This window comes from Haliotis cracherodii, unplaced genomic scaffold (genome assembly GCF_022045235.1).
Source record: "Haliotis cracherodii isolate W230 unplaced genomic scaffold, xgHalCrac1.p SCAF_1, whole genome shotgun sequence".
In the NCBI taxonomy this organism is placed as follows: domain Eukaryota; kingdom Metazoa; phylum Mollusca; class Gastropoda; order Lepetellida; family Haliotidae; genus Haliotis; species Haliotis cracherodii.
Genome location: NW_027266264.1, coordinates 21,447,678 through 21,468,787, shown reverse-complemented (window position 1 = coordinate 21,468,787; position 21,110 = coordinate 21,447,678). Strand labels below are relative to the sequence as shown.

Genomic DNA, 21,110 nt, shown 5'->3' with positions numbered 1-21,110 from the left:
TCATTATCAGCACGTACTTGTGGGTTTATTGGTCTAATCATGCCTTTAGCGTTTCTCGGTGAAAGAAGTTGTTACAAAGCAACAATTACACATCATTTTCGCTGTATGAACTTATGATTACCCTCTTCTTTTGTCAGGTGCCACCCACATTCTTGATAATAGTAGGTCTTATTCTTACTTCGATCTGTTCCCTGCTTTTTGGACCAGCCCCGTTTCTGCCATTTTTGCCGCAGTAAGTATTTAATAGATAATATCTTTGCTCACGCAAATAATCAACAGATATCACACATTCATAGTTTGAGGAAAAGGTCCATGATTTGGAAGGAATTGCTTCAGATGTAATACACTCGATCACTTATACTTTTTGCATTTGATTTTCCCACCAGCCAATGAAATAATGTAATTCGACAACCAAAAAGTGCGAGTTACATAGGGGACATTATTGTTCATCTTTAGGAAGATCTATTATTTTCAATAAGCGGGTAGTAAGTGTTTACACATTTAGAAGTAAAACAATACTCGAAATGAAAATACTGCCGTGTTGCGGTCTTGTCTTGTTTTGTTGTTAACAGTATATCCACTGTGTAAAAAGTGGATATGTAACTAAAATCCACTGTGTAACAACTGGGAGACAACCTTTTTATTCATGTAAATATTTTATTAATATATGAGTCATTTTTAAAAATGGTATATTGTATTTCGTAGTGGCATGGTGACAATCATTGTGGCGTTAGTGTTGATGGGCTTGTGCCTCGCTCCAGTAATCGTCAGCTCTATCAAGTGCCTGGTTGAAGGAGCAGGGTAAGGTTCATAGTCATAGTTCAATTGTTGTGATCAAAATAATGCGGTCAGTGATTGTTTTCGTAATTTTGAAACAAAACAAATTTTAATACAATAGTACAATAGTATGTCAGCCGATCACGAGGTGGATATGGCCAGGTGTGACCTGTGTGAGCCTATGTACACCACTTCTTTAATGCTGGAGTGCAATAATAAACATTGTCAGCCGATACGTGTGAGCCTATGAGTGAGTGAGTGAGTATGGTTTTACGCCGCTTTTAGCAATATTCCAGCAATATCACGGCGGGGGACACCAGAAATGGGCTTCACACATTGTACCCATGTCGGGAATCGAACCCTGGTCTTTGGCGTGACGAGCGAACGCTTTAACCACTAGGCTACCCTAGTGAGCCTATGAACTCTTACCGCAAGATAAATAGGCTGTTAAACATGGTACATAACATCTTATCATATATCTATGTCATAAAGATGAGATTTGATTGGTCAATGAGACCTTGATAAAATACGACAAATCCCGCGTCAGAGGGGAATAAATTTCTCAGGGGGCAAATAAATCCCTCATACCCCGCCACGAGCAAGGCAGTCTATACGTGGATTTTTGGGAGGTGGAATAAATCCCTTATATCCCGTTTCCAAGCAAAAGGTGGCATGCTTCAATGGAAATCACGTGATACAACATCAGCTAACCTCGCTCAATCGAACAGATGTTTCCTGTCAATTTGGATTTAAAAAAATTCTTTTTACAGTATCATATTAAATCATGTCAGTAAGATAAATTCGTTACTCGTTACTCGGGGTACATAGGGTTTTACGTTTCCCTAGTTAGTTTTTTTGCGGGACGCTTAAAACCCCATATACCCAGAGTGTTCCTGCTACAACATATAATATGCCTCGACGGATAGGTTTACAACAAATGTACGTCACCGACATTCAATCATACAGATCCATGCAGGTAGCAAAGGTACTGTAAGTCTCCATGGACCCTAGCATGGTGACTTACCTTCAGCTGCTGGCGATCTATAGCCCTTTTTTAAATTTGTATTGTAACATATAGTGATATCTTTTTAAGGTTGTATGCTAGTAATCTGTGATATTCTAGTTATTTTACTGTCCATCGATGATAGGTTTTTATTTAGTCCTAATGTATGTATTGATAATATATAACTTCTCGTCATGATAAGGCTGATGCCGATGTGACGTTAGATATTAACTCACCCACTCACTCACTCACTCAATCATACAGGTCCGGAACATATGTCCGAAGTTTCACTGACTTAGCTAAACTCGTAACAGACAAGGCAATCGAACCGAGTTACTTGCTTTTACCCAATGTCTTCGGAAAAAAAACATCTGTCAGTTACAGAAATTCAACGATACATTTGCGAGAAAAGCAAGTTCCGATCGATTCCTGTGTACCCTGTGTGCGATCAAGCTGCTTAACTAAACAAGCTAGTTAGCAAGTTAGTATTTTAATGTGAGTTAAAATAATAGCTGTAGTTCTTTTAGAGTATAGCCATGTTCATACCGTAGTCGTTAAGGCTATAGTCTGTTAATACCCTTATACGCTTATTAATAATATTTCATATTCATGTTTCTGACAGGACAGCAGCGATTATTAAATACATACTTGATAATAGTTTGTTTGTCTGCATTCCATATAGAATGCAGAATATATTCGTTAACGTCAATAGTCAGCTACATTATAACGGTCGGTGAATAATCGAGTCTGGACCAGACAAACCAGTGTTTTATACTATGAGCAACGTCCCAGGCCATCTTGGTAGTATGACATACAATCAATCAAGTCACCAACCCTGACCACCCGATCCCCATAGCTCCTCCGACAAGCATTGCTGGGGACCTACAATTCTAACCCGGAATCCCCACAGTGTCATGTTGGTGGGTCAACATAGAGTTGATGAACGAGACATATCACAATTGCCTGTAAGTATTCGAGTCCGTACCAGACACCCCAGGGGATGAAATTATACGCAGCGATACACGCCATCGCAACGTGCACATTCAGCAAAGTCACTGCGCATGGTCTACAGATTCTACTCGTATAAGCATTGATTCTACCCTGAATTCTACACTGAATTCCCACAGGGACAGCACCAATATAAACATGTAGCGACAATTTGGTACGAACAGAGTCTTACCATGGCCGCCCGATCCAATCTAGTAGCCCCTTATGATGACCAATTCCAACCCGGATAATCATGTGTTTCAGGAGCCTTGGTTTCGATGTGAAAGGAGCTAACTTTGGAATTGTAGGAGGAGTCGTACAATCCTCGGTTTGCTTAGGGTAAGTGTTTTTCATGTCGTCAACTTGATAACACTGGAACCTGTTAAGTGATTAGTGGACAAGGACAATCAATATTGACAAATCAGTGGCTTAATGATAAGGACTTTACTCACTGACAGTGTGTGCAGTTTGTACGACAGCTTGCTCTACATGTGGTCAGTTCAGAAGCGCATTAAAATGGTGTGCGTAAAAGTATTGTCATAATTTTGTGAAACCACACAGTTCTATGAATCTTAGGGTATCATATCAAGTGTATATCATGTACAGCCCTCGATTATCCTCAAGGACAAAGCTTGAAAACAGCGACAGCATACATAATTACCTGAATTGAGAAGAAATATCTTTAAGTCAGTGAAACTGCAACTTCAAATGTCAGTGATCCCAGGGTGGGGCGCCATCGCTTTTGAGTGTCCAACATGCATATGATCATATTCATTTGCCATTTTTCTCTTAAATGCCTTCTCCTTCAGGAATGGAAATAGTGCCTTTAAACAAGTACTTTGAATACTTATGTATGGCAACAAGAGGACATGTGACAAGGCTGCATTCAATGAGTAGCATACATGTATGCTCTATGTCGTTTGTTACATTGAATTACAAATAACTACACAATATTTGTTTGTATTATTATACTTTATAATCATTAAGAGAATTCTTAATCTTGATAACTGAGGGTCAAATTCACCCGTAAGGTAAGAAATGTATTATGGTCCTGATAACAAAAGAAAAGAATCAACACTAGAGAAAAATCATTCTCGCATATCTGCCGAAACAGATTCCATTGGGCGTACAATTCAATAATGAACATTATCTGAAAATCAGTGATGACACCAGGTGCCTTTGCTTAAAACTGATAATTTTTCTTTTGCATATACATAAAGGTGTGTCTACAAGTATCACAACGCATAATTCAACTCCTTTTAACTTAATTGGCCTAATTTATAGCATTATTAACATATTTCACCATGGGCGAGCATACATTTCTATACCATGTACCCAATCAAATATAAAAGCTCTCACATTTTTAATTTGAGAATAAACCTATATATTGGACCTAATACATTTAGTTCTGGGTAAACCTTTTTGTCTGTCCATGTACGACTTGAACTTACTTAAGTAATTTTTTTTATGTTTATGCTTCTAGCACGCTACTTGGTCCACTGTTTGGAGGTTTGCTCACCGAACGTTTTGGCTTTGCCTGGATGATGGTAGCAGCAGCTATCATTGCCTTGTTTCCGGTAACATGATCATTTCCTGCTTGGCATTCTCGATCTTGTATCAGCCAATATCGTTGGTTTCAGTAAACAACAACATTAATTCTTTCACTTTTACTTGTCACCCTAAGTGAACTTGTGCGTTGAGTTGAAAAGAGCAAAGAGAAACAGAGGAACGAAGTAAATGGTTCTTAAAAATACTATTTTTGAATCAATATAACTGATATGTATTAGTGTCTGTGTAAGAATATAATAATATGACTTTTGTGCACTTTTTTACCATATATATATATATTTGTCTTTTTGCAGTTAATATTTGGTGGTCCTTTCCTGTTGTACGCTGCGTCTGACAGGTGTAAATCGACGGATGACAAAAAGAAGTATGATAAATTGAATGGAGTGATTAACAACAACATTGCTATGACAACTTATCAATGACCACAGAATTATCTTCTGCCACAATATTGCATGACAGCGAGATCTGTACATAATGGTCAATCGAATTTACCTTTGGATTCGCCAAGATTATGAACTGTGAACATTGGTGTGTCAGCGCCAAATGACAAGGGCATTGGTTTTACGAAAGCAGGACACGTTTGCAAGCTGCGTTCGTTTGGACCTTCCTCACAGATACTGTTTCATGTTGTGTACTTCGCAGTACATGAATCACCATTGATGTCATTGTATGAGATGATGTTCATCCAGACGTAAGGTGACCGGATCTACATAATCTACCATTTATCCCGCCATATGCCAAGGAGAGGCACGGGCCACCGAGCCGTGGATACCCATGCCTATAATAAAAACAGAAGATGAGATTGGGTTAAATGGCTGAGGGTGTGCAGGTACTAGTGGGCTACTAAGCTGCTAATTTTGTATACCAAAATGCTACCGTTGCCATGGCCACTAGCGTGGCCAACAGCGATTCGCAGCTGGCGCTGCTGGCCTGACACTGCTACCGCTGTCAGGCCCCCACGGTAGCATATTTAAACGCTACCATTGCTTGGCAACTACCACGCTGCCAAAAGCAGCTCCCGCTGCTGGCCTAAGTCAGACTACCGCTGCCCGGCCCCAGGTAGGCGGCCAAAGCAGATCCAACTGCCGGGCCCCATTAGCAAAACCATTGTGCGACTACCGCCGCGGACCCAACTGTCAGCTATCGCTTGATAAGACGACTTCCGCCGCCGGGCCCATATACGTGGCAATTGTTTGCCCCAACGTATGTTATTTTACGATTCCCCGGCTGAAAAGTCGGGAAAGACAAGGTTCCCACTGAGAAGCAGGTAACCCCGGAAAGGTTCCAGCTGAAAAGCAGGTAGTCTTAAGCACGAGTATTAATTTGGAAGCAAGTTAATTTGTTACTAGCAGTGTAGCCCACAAGAACCCTGCACACCTCGACGTGGTTTATTGTTGAGACAGGTATCCGCATATATACATATATACAGCTATTTAGAAGTCATGTTTATTTACACCTATCAGAATCGTTTAAAAGGTGTGTACATATATACAAGCGCCCTGAAAATCTATTTTACATATGTACAGGTTTATTTACATATATACAATCTGCTCTGCTGGTATTTGTAATAGAATAAACGCTGAAGAAAAGAAGTGATTAGCATTCCAGGTGAAGAGGACACATCCGGCTGAAAAGGAAAACAAAGGGGTGGGAAAGCGATTAGATACAGTGAAACACGTGTGTACTTGAAGTGGGACTGTGCGCGAATGATGGACTGTAACAAAAGGCGGGATGATGCTTGCGCGGGATTTTTCCCTGGGCACGGTGCAGAGTGGTGACCCGGGGGTGATAGAGTTACGAGGGGTGATTGGGTTACGGACGTAATTAGCCAATGGTTTGGATACGCGCGATAAAGTCATTCAGTAGTTAGTACTAAATGTGAATAACGACACACTATTAATCGTCTTAGCGCCTTGGTCAAGGACGATATTATGCAACTTTACACGATAAAAAAAGATAACCTGTGTCACTCCATACGATGGAATTACAATCAATTAGCCCGTAGCTATAGGGTTGAAAAGCAAAGAATACCCCTTGCATTGTGCACAAAGCCATCACAGGCTCATGTGTACTTCACCTCCGTATTTGCAGTAATCGTTTGCAAGTAACTTAACTAAGGAACAATTCAGTGTAATCGAGAGTAAAACAATAGTTGCTTTTTTCTTTCTCTTGTGGTGTTTCGTTATCAAAATCATGTGGTAACACCATGTAAGAAAGGTCATACATGGTACACCTCATATGTATGTCAATCAATCCAAAGTGGTCATTTATGGTATATTATTGCCAAATCCTGGGATAGGTGTAAATAAAGTTTACTTTAATGACAACCTGTGTCTTTATCTTGAGATTTCGGTCACTGCATTCGAGTGTATGCTTTGCTGACTTTTAGGTCAGTGTCACAGAATGTGGCCGCATAGACATGATATTGTTGGTGCTTATACAGATACATCAAGTGGAGGAACACATGGGGCAGACATCATTGGCTCTCTTACAAGGTGATTGAGACTCGAATACGAAAACATGTAGCTGTTGAAGATGGATTGTCATAGTTGTGATCATGAGGATTGAATCTGATCTCTGATAGTCTCAGACAACACTGTTCGTGTTTGTTTGTTGTTTAACACCGCACTCAGCAATATTCCAGCTATATGATGTACATTATCGAGTCTGGACCAGACAATCCAGTGATTGACATCATGAGCATCAATCCACGCAAATCGGACAATTAATGACACGCTTAGACAACACTTATTTCTTTCGCTGCTAGTTACATTGACATAACAGTCCACAGTTATTTATACCGGACAAAGGCTGTTTTCCTGTTACATACTGATTAACCTCACACTTGTTTTCCCGTAATGTCGTGGACGAATTGTCGACGAGTTTTCATGAAAACTGATTAATCGGCCACAAAAGGTATTAAACTGAAAGAAAGGAAACCAAATAAATAAATAAAAACATGCCCACCTCTATTACAGATTGGTCATCGGAGACGAGAAATATTTCCGTAGAATGGATTACTATTCCGGTTTCTGAGTGTGCCGACCTTCTCCGTGCATTCTAGGCCGATAAGCGGTTGCACGTGAGGAAGGACACGGCACATAAATGAAGCTAACAACAGGTCACACAGTAGGTCCATCTCAGGTGACAAGAAACACCAGGAAGCAAAGTATTACAACACACATGACAAATCCCAAACTCCAAACATAAGTCACCCTATCGTTTAAACACAAAACACACACGTTTCAGAGCAATCCGTTCATTCACCACCAGTCAAATCCACATCGTTCGTATTGGTTTGCGATTTTCCAAACACAAGCAATACCTTCATAAATATGTCGTATTCACAACCTGCTAGTTCCATGGGAAGGTTCATGCATGGGGGTATTTTCCACAACTGTTCCATAAACTCAACTTTGAACAGCAGTAAGTATAAATTTCATCCTCATGCTCCCGTTCAACTCGAAATACGACTGACCCGTGAAGATCTGGGGTAGAATAGGTCTTCAGCAATCCATGTTTGCCGTAAAAGTCGACTATGCTTGTCGCAAGAGGCAACTAACGGGATCGAGTGGTCAGGCTCGCTGACTTGGTTGATGCATGTCATCGATCCTTATTGCGTGGATCAATGCTCATGATATCAATCACTGGATTGTCTGGCCCAGACCCGATTATTTACAGACAGTCGTCATATCGCTGGAATATTGCGTTGATATTGCGTTAAACAACAAACCAACCAACCAACGAACTACACCTCTTTACAAACGTCTGTGACATTATATATAAATCCGCACTTGAAGGTTTACCTTGCCTCAATGCATCGAGTCATGTTTATATCTTTGTTTGCTTTCCTGTTACCAATGTAGAAGATTAGATGAATCTCAAAACCTATTTGTCAGTTTGTCTAGAGAATAAAATTATGTTGATATTGATATATTTTCAGCTTATGTTGCATATATTCAAAGAACTATTTTTCTTTGCGTAACTAAGTATGAGTAGGGAAGGGTATGTGATCGAGAGCCGTAATATAGCGACAAAGTAACATTGTTGCAATGTTGTTTGGCGAACCCAGAGAACTTCAATGTAAGCAATTATTGTTAAGATATAATACTGATATACCAGAACTTTATTTTGGATTAGTTCATTGAAGTGTGTGAACGATTTAAAAGCGCTGGTGAAGCTCCGATGTTCTCACAGTGTTTACCAGCGTTTTTAAATCGTTCATACGTCAATGACCCCATCCACAACTGACGTTCAACTATATCTACAATAATTTGTTTGTGAATTCGAGTAATACTTGCCTCCTCAGTTCTCAGCTTCCTAATGCTTCACACAGGTAATATATTTGAATTTGTGGTGCGTATATAGGAATTCATGGGGTCCGGACAGACCACATGGACATTTCTCCACAGGACATTTCTCCACAGGACATTTGCTACATGGACATTTGCCCACAGGACAATTCCCAACTTAAAGTAGGACACTTACCCACACCCAACTTTTTTATTTTGGAAAGAATTAATAAGGTAGCACCAGTATGGGACAACTGACCTAAATGCTTCTCATTTACAAAGGTATGACTACATATAAATTGAGTGAAAGACTGAATGACTGAATAATGCAAAATGTAATCACCAGATTCTCATATTTTCATCGCTTAAGAAAAACATTTTGGGTCAATTTGGGGCCTCCGGGGTAGAAGGGATCATTAGTGTCTCATTCTTGTCATACGACGTCCGAAATAGGGATCGGGGGATCAGGCTCTGTGACCTGTTAACTTGTGTGGCTTCGTACTCGGACGGCATGTGACGGTGATCAAGCCTTCAGTCACATTCGTACGCAAACAAACAAAAAAGGACTTCAATATTGAATATACGCTTTAAGAAGCTGCTGATGCCTCCCTGGGGGCACGGCTGGCTCAGACGTCTAAGGCGTCGTAATTCGCTGTGCAGTTCCATCCCTTGGGCACGCAAGAAACCTCTGATTGTGGCTTCGAATCCTGGTTTGCCTCGATTATATTCTAGGTTTGTCAGAGCCATACACCTGCTCATGGGTTTCACCGAGGTTGTAAACGTCTGCGACCTGCATCACTTCTATATTTCCTCACACATTTAGCTGACATGCAGTGATAAAACTGGAATACTTTTCAGAACTTTCAATTCTGATATCCGGTAACCTTGCGAATGATGAAAAGACAAAGTTACAATGCACATTTGTATTAACTCGTTTGATCTATCATAGCTATTTCTTAACTCATCCAACATTTGGGCCCTTATCATACCCGATCCTTTCTGGGGATATTGAAGAGCAAATTCAATACACATGCCTTAGCAAGACTTTAGCAAAGATAATCAACCTACGTTTAAATCAGTATCAATGGCAGCGGGTCTAACAGATTTGTTTGTCGGGACTTTACATGCATGTGCATCAAGGTATAAGAGATGCAAGACCAAGAAAGAGCAACACCATCCAAGTGATTGCTGGCTTCTGGGACCTCCACTGGTTGGATAAATAGAGGGACTTGTGTCAGCTGGACACTCAAATGAGCGCATTGCAGCCAGGAACTTGACATCCGCGAGGGATGCGAATGTGCCAATGGATGATGTCGTGAAACTCCTGAGTTTGTCGTGGAAACATGGATGTGTCCTGACTGCAGTTAGAGCTTGAGGACACGGACTGCAGTTGTCAATCACCTGGAACAGTGAGTGAGTGTATGGAGAATGTCGATAACTTTCCCCAGGCTTCAAATACTCATAAACAACCTCAGGATGTCTGAAATAGGATAATGTTTATCCCCTAACGGAAACAATGCTGTATCATAATAACATCTTATTTCTAAATAGATACCTTCGTGTCTCATGATAACATAGTATTTCGGATTAGATACCTTGGAGAATAATCCGACTCAAACGGGATGCGTTTTGTTGAAGAGCATTCCAAAGTCACAACTGTACAGCTATGATCCATCAAACTGACACATTTCCACATCATCCCAAGTTATGCAGAGAGGTCTCATGTTCTCGACCACATAAACCTTTTGAATACAATACATCTCTAAAACAAGAAGGCACGTGCCTTAAAGGGTCGGTAGGTCAGGCTGACGACTTGGTTGATTGTATATCATCGCACTCCGACGGTATGGATTGTTGCTCATAACATCGATCACTGGTTTGTGTTGACAAGACTCGATTATTTACAGGCCGCGGTCATTTAGCTATATTCATTGCTGAGTGCGGCAATACACAAACGCACAAACAGTACACTTACTCGTTACATCACAGCCAGCAATGGTCGTATGATGCATCACATTAGCGTTGTCTTTGAAAGGTTGTGTTGCTATCGTATGGCACTCAACATCAGGTTCTAACATGGACAACTCAAATATAAAACACATGTAGGTGGTTTCCTTGGCAGGGAATGAAGTCGGGGGAAACCTCAGTGTAATATTAAACACTTCTGAAACAATATTAATTAAAAACAATTTTGTGAGTGAATGAGTTAGTATCGCTTTACGCCGCTTTCAGCAATATCCCAGCAATATCACGGCAGGGGACACCAGACATGAGCTTCACACATTGTACTCATGTAGGGAATCGAGCCCAGGTCTTCGGCGTGATGAGTGAACGCTTTAATCACCAGGCTACACCACATTGCTTAGGTGTCATGGATATAAATAATATCATTGAACAGCCAAGAGATAATGATGAACATACGCCATGAAAACACCACATGGAATACGAGGAATAATCGGAATGCTTCTGGCGTTATACATCGATTGTCTGAGTGAGGTTTGAACATTTGTATGAAGAATATTACTCTTGGATTACAAAAGACGGAGGTGATATAAACATATTTATTTTCATAAAGTGGAGGAATTGGCAAACAAGCAAATTTTGCTTATCTGAATGTTACTCCCAAACATGATACATATACAAATTAGAATGTATTGAAAGAAAAAAGAAAAAAACATACAGTATATAATTGACATTAAAGATAAGTATTGTTCTGTAAGTGTTTAATTACTGGATTATATTTCGTAACTACAGCTACGTTATTATTTACATCCAGCACAACCTCGCAGTATCATATAGCAAAGCCAACATGTCAGACAAAATCTCGAAGTCGGCAAGAAGAAGAATAAAAGTGTGCACTGATTTCAAGGTACTTACTGATAACTGCATCTGTTTATGAGAAGTCAACTAGAGAGTAACCACAACAATGGAAAAACTAAGAAAACAACTGCGAAAAAGTACCCGCATAAACAAGGCACGTCACCAGAGAAAATACACGAATATTTGAGAAGCACACTTCGGGAAGACTGTCCTTCATATTCAACTTTAAAGAAATGGTGTCAGAAGTGGCAGTGACTGCAGCGGCAAAATGTGGATTACTTCCCTATGCACCATGCTTTCCTGACCTGGTACCATCTGATTAGTATCTCTCACCGCATTATGGGTGGTACATGTCATGAAAGGGAGGTAATTACAATCTGGAGCTTATATATATTACATATAGATATGTATATCAACTTTCTGTCATTGTGTATATCAACTTACCTTCACCGTTGATGCCCTCATATTTAAACTCTCCCATGGAACAGCTTATGTCTTTGTTTGCTTCCTGACATTTTGCATCGCGCCACGGATCATACACCTGAAGAAACACCCAGACAGTTAAAGAGTGGGTGAGTTGGGTTTAATGACACTTTAAACATTTTTCAGTTTTATCACGACGTGTCAGCGTTGTTGCAGGGCTTAGATGGTTTGACATTCTTACGGTGCTAACAAGCTAATGACCATTATCAAACCTAATGTAGGATTGAGTGACGCAACTCTGCAAGCTTATTGTAGCGTTTGGAGCGACTGGGCATCCATGAAAAACTAAATGAATACGTGTGCATGAGCATATATATTTGATTACATGTTGTTTAACCCTGCCGTCGGGGTACGATTGAGACGCAATCAACCATCCAGTTCATTTAGTCGCCTCGTTCTACAAGCATGGGTTGCTGGGGATCAAATTAATAAAACGTTACTCGACACTACAATGTTATGCTTGGCAGTAGTTTGAAGTGCGTGAGTGGCTGACATTCCAGCCTCAGCATGCCAACACATAGGTCTGGACCTGGCAAATTACTGTTGAAATCACGATCCACAACATCAAACAATTCACCAGGCCTGCTTACTCGATCCATTCCTGATGAGTAACTGTTCTAAGGTACCTGTTTGGTAGATATACTGCATCTCACCAGGGGATGTGATGCCTGTAGTCCTGGGCGGTAGATTACCCGGAGTCCGCACACAGTCCGGATCTCCAAGTTCCTGTCCATTGGTCAATCCGTCATTCTGATGTCCACTGCAGAAAACATCCATAACATTTCAAATGCTTTATTATGCAGGCCGCGATGAAGTAATCGTGAGCCCTGAATTTCGATCACCTTGTGAAATGTAAATGACCTTAACCTCTGTATTGCTGAGTGTTAAATGGCACTGATGGATAACCCCTACGTGACCTTATAAAAGAATGAGTGTCGTTTAACGCCATAGTCAATGATATCAAGAACTACTATCACGGACAGAACAGTCACTACAAGCACGAGCAGCGATCCATGACATTGGGTTCGAATACACCCAATCAGCGAACTCAGAAAAGCGACCACTCATCTTTTTCAGTGTCTCTAGGAATCCCCCAGTTAGAGTCTGACAGAGAACAAAATTATTTTATTTCGTTTCATAGTTGCTAATACATTAACTGTGTGCCCCTGGTTTGCAGGCATCTGACTCGCCTGTTTACAGGTCACCGCCCTATATCTAGAGTATTGCTTTCTCAGGTGTAAACCAACGTTCAACAATATGGCATGACAGGGATGACAGGGATGACAGCTGAAAATTAACAAGATTGGCTACTACACTGTCATCAAATATCTCTAACTGAAGGAACTCCAACAGCCATCCATGCGGACATTGTGTAAACTTTAGAGGATGGTGCTCTATCCTTTGCATCACTACTAGTACCACTACTACTAAATTATAGATTATTGATTAATACAACGCATCTCATACAGACAGTCCCTTCTCAAGAGCACTCAGGCATATGCTCATTTGAAGTGGATAGTCTTGAGGGTTGACCGGAAGCTGCTGATATCCTTGACTCTTCTGACATCCACTGGGAACTCATTCTATGAACAGCGCCAGCTCTGCTACAGGTCATGTTCCCATGTGTCGTTGTCCGGGCTGAAGGCACCACCATCTGCAGATCGTAACGCCCGTTTAGGCTGGTACTTTTAGTGACTTCTTGTAGGTACACTGGGGCAAGAACATTGACTGATTTGTAGACAAATACTAGCAGCTTGAACACACATCTATCTCACTGGTTACCAATGCGGTTCTTTGAGGACTGGTGTTATATAGTCGCGCATTCTACATCGTGTGACGAGTCTGGCAACTGAATATTGTACATGCTGTAGCTTGTCCATTTGTCTTTTAAGAGGTGTGCCGAGGAGTTTAAGAGGGGAATATCCAAGATCAGGAAGACCTTCAACTGCCATGACTAAGGAAAATGTAGATAAAATATATGATATGGCCATAGACGATCGACGACTTATCACACGTCACATAGCCAATACCGTAGGCATCTTGTTTCGTTTGTTTGTTGTTTAACGCCGCACTCAGCAGTATTCCAGCTACGTGACGCCAGTCTCGTGAGTGAGCTGAGAACATTCTGAGGAATGATTTTGACAAGACAAGAGTTTTAGTTGGGTTCCAATGCTTCTGCTGATCGTAAACGCTCCAGATTCATCATTTATGGTAAGAATTTACGCCGTCCTGAAGCACACCAAGCCGATTTTGTTGGGCAATTGGTTCATAAATGAGACTTAGGTTCATTACTATCAACCAGAAACTAAACAACAGGCAAAGCAGTGAAAACATCTAATGTCTGCAGAAGGGAAAGTCTGTTATATCCGATGGCGAAGTAATGGCGTCGGTTTCCTGGGTATCCACAGACTAACATAAAGCCTACGTCCATCCTCCGGGCTTTTGTGACATTGCCTTAAAACATAAAGGCTATGTCCAAGTTTCGGGCGTTGGTGTTATCTGTGTTCCCTGGTAATCTAGAGTGACCTTCCTTAGTTGTTTACAATGTAAGCACAACCCTACCGCTCGATACCTTCGTTATGCTTCCAGTAAATCTCCGCTGTGAGGGGCTTATTTACAGACGTTGATTCACTTCCTGGACATACTATCTGGGTAAAGGCTTTCCCGATGTACGTTTTTAGAACAAGACGAGGGGATTCAACTTTTTGACTAGTGACTATAAACGTGCCAAGAGCGGGAGGGATGACTATCTGAAAGCGTGACTGCTTCCTGTTTCCTTTGAGAACGTAGCGCGTAAAAACTTAACCCTATGTATTTCAAAATAACATTACTATTTATTGAATTTGTGTGGTTATGTCCGTCTGGGATATGTGTCGTAAAATCAATAACAATAACAATATAAGGTTAAGACATTTGTTTTTCATGTGAGGAGAAAATTAGGGTTTTGGAGAAATCAGAATGGTTAGTTGTAGCTAACGGTTATAGTCTTGATGCCACGCCTTCAATAAAAATAGAGTGAAACTATTTCTGGAATATTTTGTTGAGTAGGAACGTATGGGCGGCTGAGCTTTGACGTTGTTGATTGAGGAAGAGTCAGATATTTTAAAGACAGAATTATAATTTCAGAATGAAAAAGAAAAAGAGGAGAGTGGAAACATTCAGAGGGGTAAGAGAGAAGAGAATTGGAGGAGAGAGATTTCAAAATAAGGAAATTGGAATTGAAAAACAAATTTGAAAATAAATGTGATCACAGTTACTTTGATGTGACAAGAAATATCTGTTTGGTGCCTCATTTTCAAGAAAAGGAAGTTCACAACGTTTTCTTGTACTTTGAGAAGGTTGCAAAATGTGATGTCCACAATATGATGAAGTGACAAGGGCTATTTTAAAGGCTAATGATTTGGTCCCTGAGGCATATATTCATAGTTCAGGCAGTCGAAAGAATTACCTTGGAAGATGATTACTCGGTTACTCACAAGGATAATGTCAGGCAGTGTGGTTACTCTCTCAGAAATGGTCTGGGTACTTTCACAACAGGTAAGTCGGGGAATTCAGGTCAGGAAATGTCGACCACTTCTGTTCAGACGGGTTCAAATCCTATTAAGTCGGGTAGATTATTCCCTAAGAAATCAGATACCCCATGTGGTTCGAAAAAGAATTCGGGTTGGTCGTCGAGAGAAAGCTGTAGATGTTATCACATTCCATGCTATGTTATTTCATAGTGTTGAATACTGAGGGCCAGAACTGTCCCCATGCTATTGTAAATGTCAAGCTTATATCTGATGTCATTAAAACTGAGTATGAGTATGAGGTGGCGTTCAGTTACGAAAGTTTGCTGCTGTTACAGCCAATACAAGGACTTATTATTCATTTTAGCGAACACAATTCACCCCAAAGCAATTGGCATATTGAACAACATATTACCAATTGATCAAAATGATATGAAATTATATAAAATTGGTGCAAGTGTAGTTGTTAGCGGTTTTGAAGACATATGTTCAATTGTGTCCCCCATTTGACCATTGCATTTTGCCCCTGTTATTAGATTCTCACAAAATATATTTTTGAATCTGATGTATCTCCAACATATTTGTCCCAAAAATATATTTGGTTTTGGTGTATTATGTGGAACCTTTGCCACTGTCAGATGTGGAATTTTAAAGTGCCTTGTTGGAGGTGGAAGACCTATGTTTGCTGTTTTGTGCGGAGTTTGCATTCCATAGCTGGTCCCAACCAGGCACAAGATCAGCAAACACATAACAGAAACAGCCATCAAAGGTGGACCTGCACCTGCTGCAAGACCCTTAGAAACATTAAAGGTACCCACGCAGTGTGCCTAAAACTATAGGGAGAATGTGTAGGAGATCAGATGAAACCTGTCCATATTGACATGCATAAATTGCCAACTGACTCCTCAGGGAATCATCGTTGCAAATTACCAGAAATACAAGACCAAATAATGAACATTACTGTTAATATGAGAGCATATTCGTTTTGTACATGCCAATAAAATGTTAATCTATAACCATTACTTTCACTGAGTAAATATTATATAATTGATTATAGTCACGATGAGATGGGTACCGTGTCACATGCATTGTTTAATGCGCGCATTAATGTCGTTTTAATCTAAATGGTAAAGGGTATAGTGGATGATTGGAAATATATATCATCACACATTTTATGGTAATCTTGGTAATATATCTATGAAGTAAGGTCAGTGCATTGTATATTTCGTGAACCTAAACCGTTTTCAGCAATATCGAATATCTGCCAAAACCGACCCCAAAAGCTGAAACGTTGTGGATTGGGCGGTTAGTTAGTGTCAAGTATATTGACATATAGATACCTGTAGTGCTGCCGCTGGTGGTATCCTATTGAAACCATTAGTGCCGATGAAGTGGCTTGTTTAACACAACTGACCTCCTTATTATTCAGGTAATACGCATGCTCTCCTCGCAAAGCTTAATCATTTATTTTATATTCCATATTGTTATGGCTTTGTTACGTTTGCAATGATGACTCATAGATTGCTTGTGATGCCTTTGAACATTTGGAATGTAAGTGTGATGACTTTTTCCATGAAACACATGATCATTCCCTTAGTTAACGGTCACAAAGTAAATCGAACTGCAGATGTTGTATTCCTTACAATGTGTTACGTAACAGTAGAGACGGCAGTGCATGTATGTGTTTGCAATACTTGTCAGTGACAATGGTTGAAGTACTTTGAAATTGTAGAGTGCTGTGGTCGGCAACGAGTGGAATTAGAATTATCCGCCCCTTGTTTTTTACGAACATGGCAGTCTTAATCTCATTCGTCACCAGTCGCCCCTTTCCGTAACCTGCAAGAAGACTCTTCCCCCTTATCGATGAATGTTATGTGCGAAAATACGACAAACCAATCAAAATGCTCGTATAATCTCAAGTTCTTCGTCAAAGAACCCTTCAGAAATAAGTTTTGATTTTACATATGTCTTGCATCTAAAACTGTACCCAAGACACAGTTAGATGTGTTCAATCATACTGTATAATTCCGCACTTCCCGATGTGGTTTAAATTGCATCTGAAATGTATATAATGTATGGGGAAATATATGTGAACCATTACGCAACGAGTTGACAATTGTTTTAGGTATGCCCGTTTGCGCTAAGACGGAACACGGTCGAGAAAATGGCCAGGAGAGGGGCACGAGTCGCTCCCGGAATAACACGAGTTGGTCACGAATGTCTTAATCTTAATAGGACAGTGTCTGTATGATACTATTACGTCCCATAATTGTTAGGAATGTAGGGCCATAGTTATACAAAACGTTGTTTTACTGGCTTACCTCGTATGTTAATGAGCCCCATTCTTTTTTTAATAGGTTGTTATCCTGTACGATGTGTTAATGATAAGGATGCACCTGTCACTGTGCAGCGAGTGAGTATTTCGGTTATATCCCAGCGTCTCAGCTTGATTTGAGAGGAACGTCCGAGGTTTTGCAAACCTCCGGCGTTTACCACTTTGATTTAACCCAATTGTCCGTGGTGATTCAAACACAGCGGTATAGCTGTCAGGATAATTGGGTCTTCTAACTGGTAGGGGTTCAATCTCGCTTTGCCTACAGTACAGTTTGCCTTCAGTTTAATTAGTTTTAAGTGCAATAGAGTGTACACTTGAACCAATTCAATCAAATCCGTGATGACAATGGTTAAGATATGAAATGTACATAAAGAATGTACGGGTTATAGATATCTCAACACACATAAATGGGTTAGTTTGAGTTTATATTTTACTCAAGATTTGCCTATTAATAATTGCCAGTAATGGTGCAGATTGTGCAGATATCAAAATAATGATTAAATCCTAGTGTCCTCAATGCATATGTCTAATTATATTTGAAGTTCATGCAGAGAATGCATGCTCTTATCACTACTACAGAATGTATATGTTGGAAGAGTAGGTGTATTTTATAGTTATCGCCTTGGATGATTTGAACAAACATGGTAGATTTGGTCGTCCGCGAAGTGTCGGTTTGAGACAGTTTCTAGATGGCTGGCTCTATCTATATAAAAATCCATGTTACACCCTCATTTTAATTTAATCTACTTGCCTTGTGCGGATTGGATACCGACCTGAAAATACCGAATTCCTGCCAGATTGAAACAGTATTCAGGCGAGTTTTATAGATATTCGACAGTGACGCATGATCATGAGTAGTGGCCCCAGTAAAGATGTTGAAAGGTTATAAGGTAGATACGTGGAGGAAATTACGAAATTTGCCGCATCAAAATATGTCCAATGCAATTTTTATTTTGACTTCCACCATATATTCCCTTGTTTGTTCAAGCGAACATGTAGTAGGACTGTGTCCAACCCACACAGACAACAGAAGCTACTGTGTTCTTCGATGGCTAATAATTGTATTCCACATGGTATTGGAAGTAAAGACCCTGAAACAATCGGGTATACAATATAACATTTCAAACAAATACACCCAATTCATACGCGTACTAACACATTAGGTAGCATTGTGGTGAATGCACTGGCTATGGTGGTCAGTGTTTATATACTTTTAGATAAATACATACTAGCTATAAACATGTAGATACACATATACATATACATTTCAAAAGTAACCAAATGCAAAACCACATACATACAGTAGACAGACAATATACACAGTCGCAAAATGACAAGTGTGTCGGCTTGGGGTCACACTTGGGGGGACCCGTGAAGATCCGGGGTAGAATAGGTCTTCAGCAACCCATGATTGCCGTATAAGGCGACTGTGTTTGTCGTAAGATGGGGCCGGGATCGGGTGGTCAGGCTCGCTGGCTTGGTTGATGCATGTCACTGTATCCCAAAAGCGCGGACTATCACTGGATTGTCTGGTCCAGAGTCGATTTTTTATTTTATTGTAATAAAATATTATTCATTTGCTGCTAAACATTAAATTTTTAATGTTTTTATTTACCCCACACATAATTCGAGTTCCAGTGTTTGATCTTAACATGATCGATTCCAACTTCCAGCATATAAAATGATATATGAAAGCGATTTTGTTTCAATTTCTATCATTTCTATTGAGAGGCAGGTACGACAAATTGTAACACACTGCGGCAAATTGTGAATGTAATACCAACACAGACAGGAAATATGTAAACTCTGAAATAACATTACAACTCGAACATTACAGCTTGAACTGGTGATGACACCAGTGCGTTTTCATAGACATGTAATTATTCGTATTGGTTTATACACGCAATGAAAAGCAATTTAGTTCCGTTTTACATTGTAAGCGAAATGGCATTAATATTAGTAACATAAATTCTGTGTTAAAAAAATAAATAAATTCCACACAAATTATAAATCATTTTAGTATACTGCCTGATGTTGCACGTTTGCCATTTATTCGCAGCTAACAACGTGGCACTTCATAGGATTTGGCCAGTGACTGATATCCAGCAATGGCAGAGCCAATCACAACAGAGGATCAGTCCATCAGTAACGGAAAAACAAAGAAAAGGCCTAGGCTTCTTTTGGGAGTGATCGCGACATCAAACTTCTTCGTACTGTGCTGTGTCTCTCTCATTGCACGCAATAGAGGTACTAAATATAGTAAATGTTTAATCACTTGACACATTCTTATATTTATTCAAAGGGAATACATTTATATACCTGATCCGCGTTGATACGGTCATTATGGCAGCTGTGTCAGTGAGAGATATTGTCATTGTCAACCCTTTCACTGCTCAACCAGAATTATTTGCAGAGTCACAGTAGGATTATAATATACAATAATACTGATAATATTCCGAAATGTATAAAACAATCTTCTGACATCATGAGGGTATCTGGAAGAAATATATAATAGGACGTGTCTGACGAACAGTTTGTTTGTAACAGCTCTCAAACCACGAGACTGCCTCCGTGGTCAAGTGGTAGGACGTCCGCCTGGAGAGCGGACCGCGTCATACCAAAAGACGTTAAAAGATGGAACTTGTTACCCTGCCTGGCTCTCGGCATCAGGACTGGTCGGCCCGGAGTCATCCTACTGTGTTTGAGTGGGGTATTCATGTTAAATTGTGGCATGGTACCTAAGTAGGCTAGTACTATAAATCGGCAGTAGTCCGGAGTGGGACATGTGTATGTGCAATAGTCATGAACGCGATGTAAAACCCCATTTCACCTCACCTCAGCTCAAACCCCGATAAGTCAGAGAATATTACCGTGGAGATATAATGTTGTTTTAGGCGTCAGACACTGTACTCCAGCTGTATCACGACGGCGTATAAATAGTCCAGTAGTGACCATGCGCAACCTATGTTGATATAGTATTAGGAACATTCGAATCGGTCGGATACGATGATTAACATGCATACAGGTCAGACAGCTTTAATATCCGATATCCTCATTCAAGTCTGCTGTTGTGACAAGAATATGGTGCAGGATGCCTTCCCTGGCCCGGAACACAAAACTTGATTGGATGCTCTACATAAATCATCTATTTTTCCAGGCTGCAAAAAAGGGCGTGGGTGACACTGTCACAGGAATCATCTATGGTTGCTCTGAATTTGTCATTTTTCTGACATCGCCTATTATTGGACACTTGGTAGGTTTTTTTTTATATAAGTATAACTTTTAAAAGAAGAAAATGAAGTTAATAAACATTGTCATCGTTCGTTTTTTAATGA

General features: G+C 40.2%; 1 protein-coding gene across 1 annotated transcript in view; it reads left to right on the top strand.

Annotated features, from left to right (window-relative positions):
- LOC139461875 (MFS-type transporter SLC18B1-like) overlaps nucleotides 1-4,758 on the top strand; it is a 32,003-nt gene extending 27,245 nt beyond the window's left edge. The window contains exons 10-14 of the mRNA XM_071243360.1: nucleotides 138-232; nucleotides 706-801; nucleotides 3,032-3,106; nucleotides 4,251-4,344; nucleotides 4,630-4,758. Of these exons, the coding sequence (XP_071099461.1) occupies nucleotides 138-232; nucleotides 706-801; nucleotides 3,032-3,106; nucleotides 4,251-4,344; nucleotides 4,630-4,758 (489 nt within the window). The remainder of the gene's footprint in view (nucleotides 1-137; nucleotides 233-705; nucleotides 802-3,031; nucleotides 3,107-4,250; nucleotides 4,345-4,629) is intronic.
- Nucleotides 4,759-21,110: the final 16,352 nt, after the last annotated feature.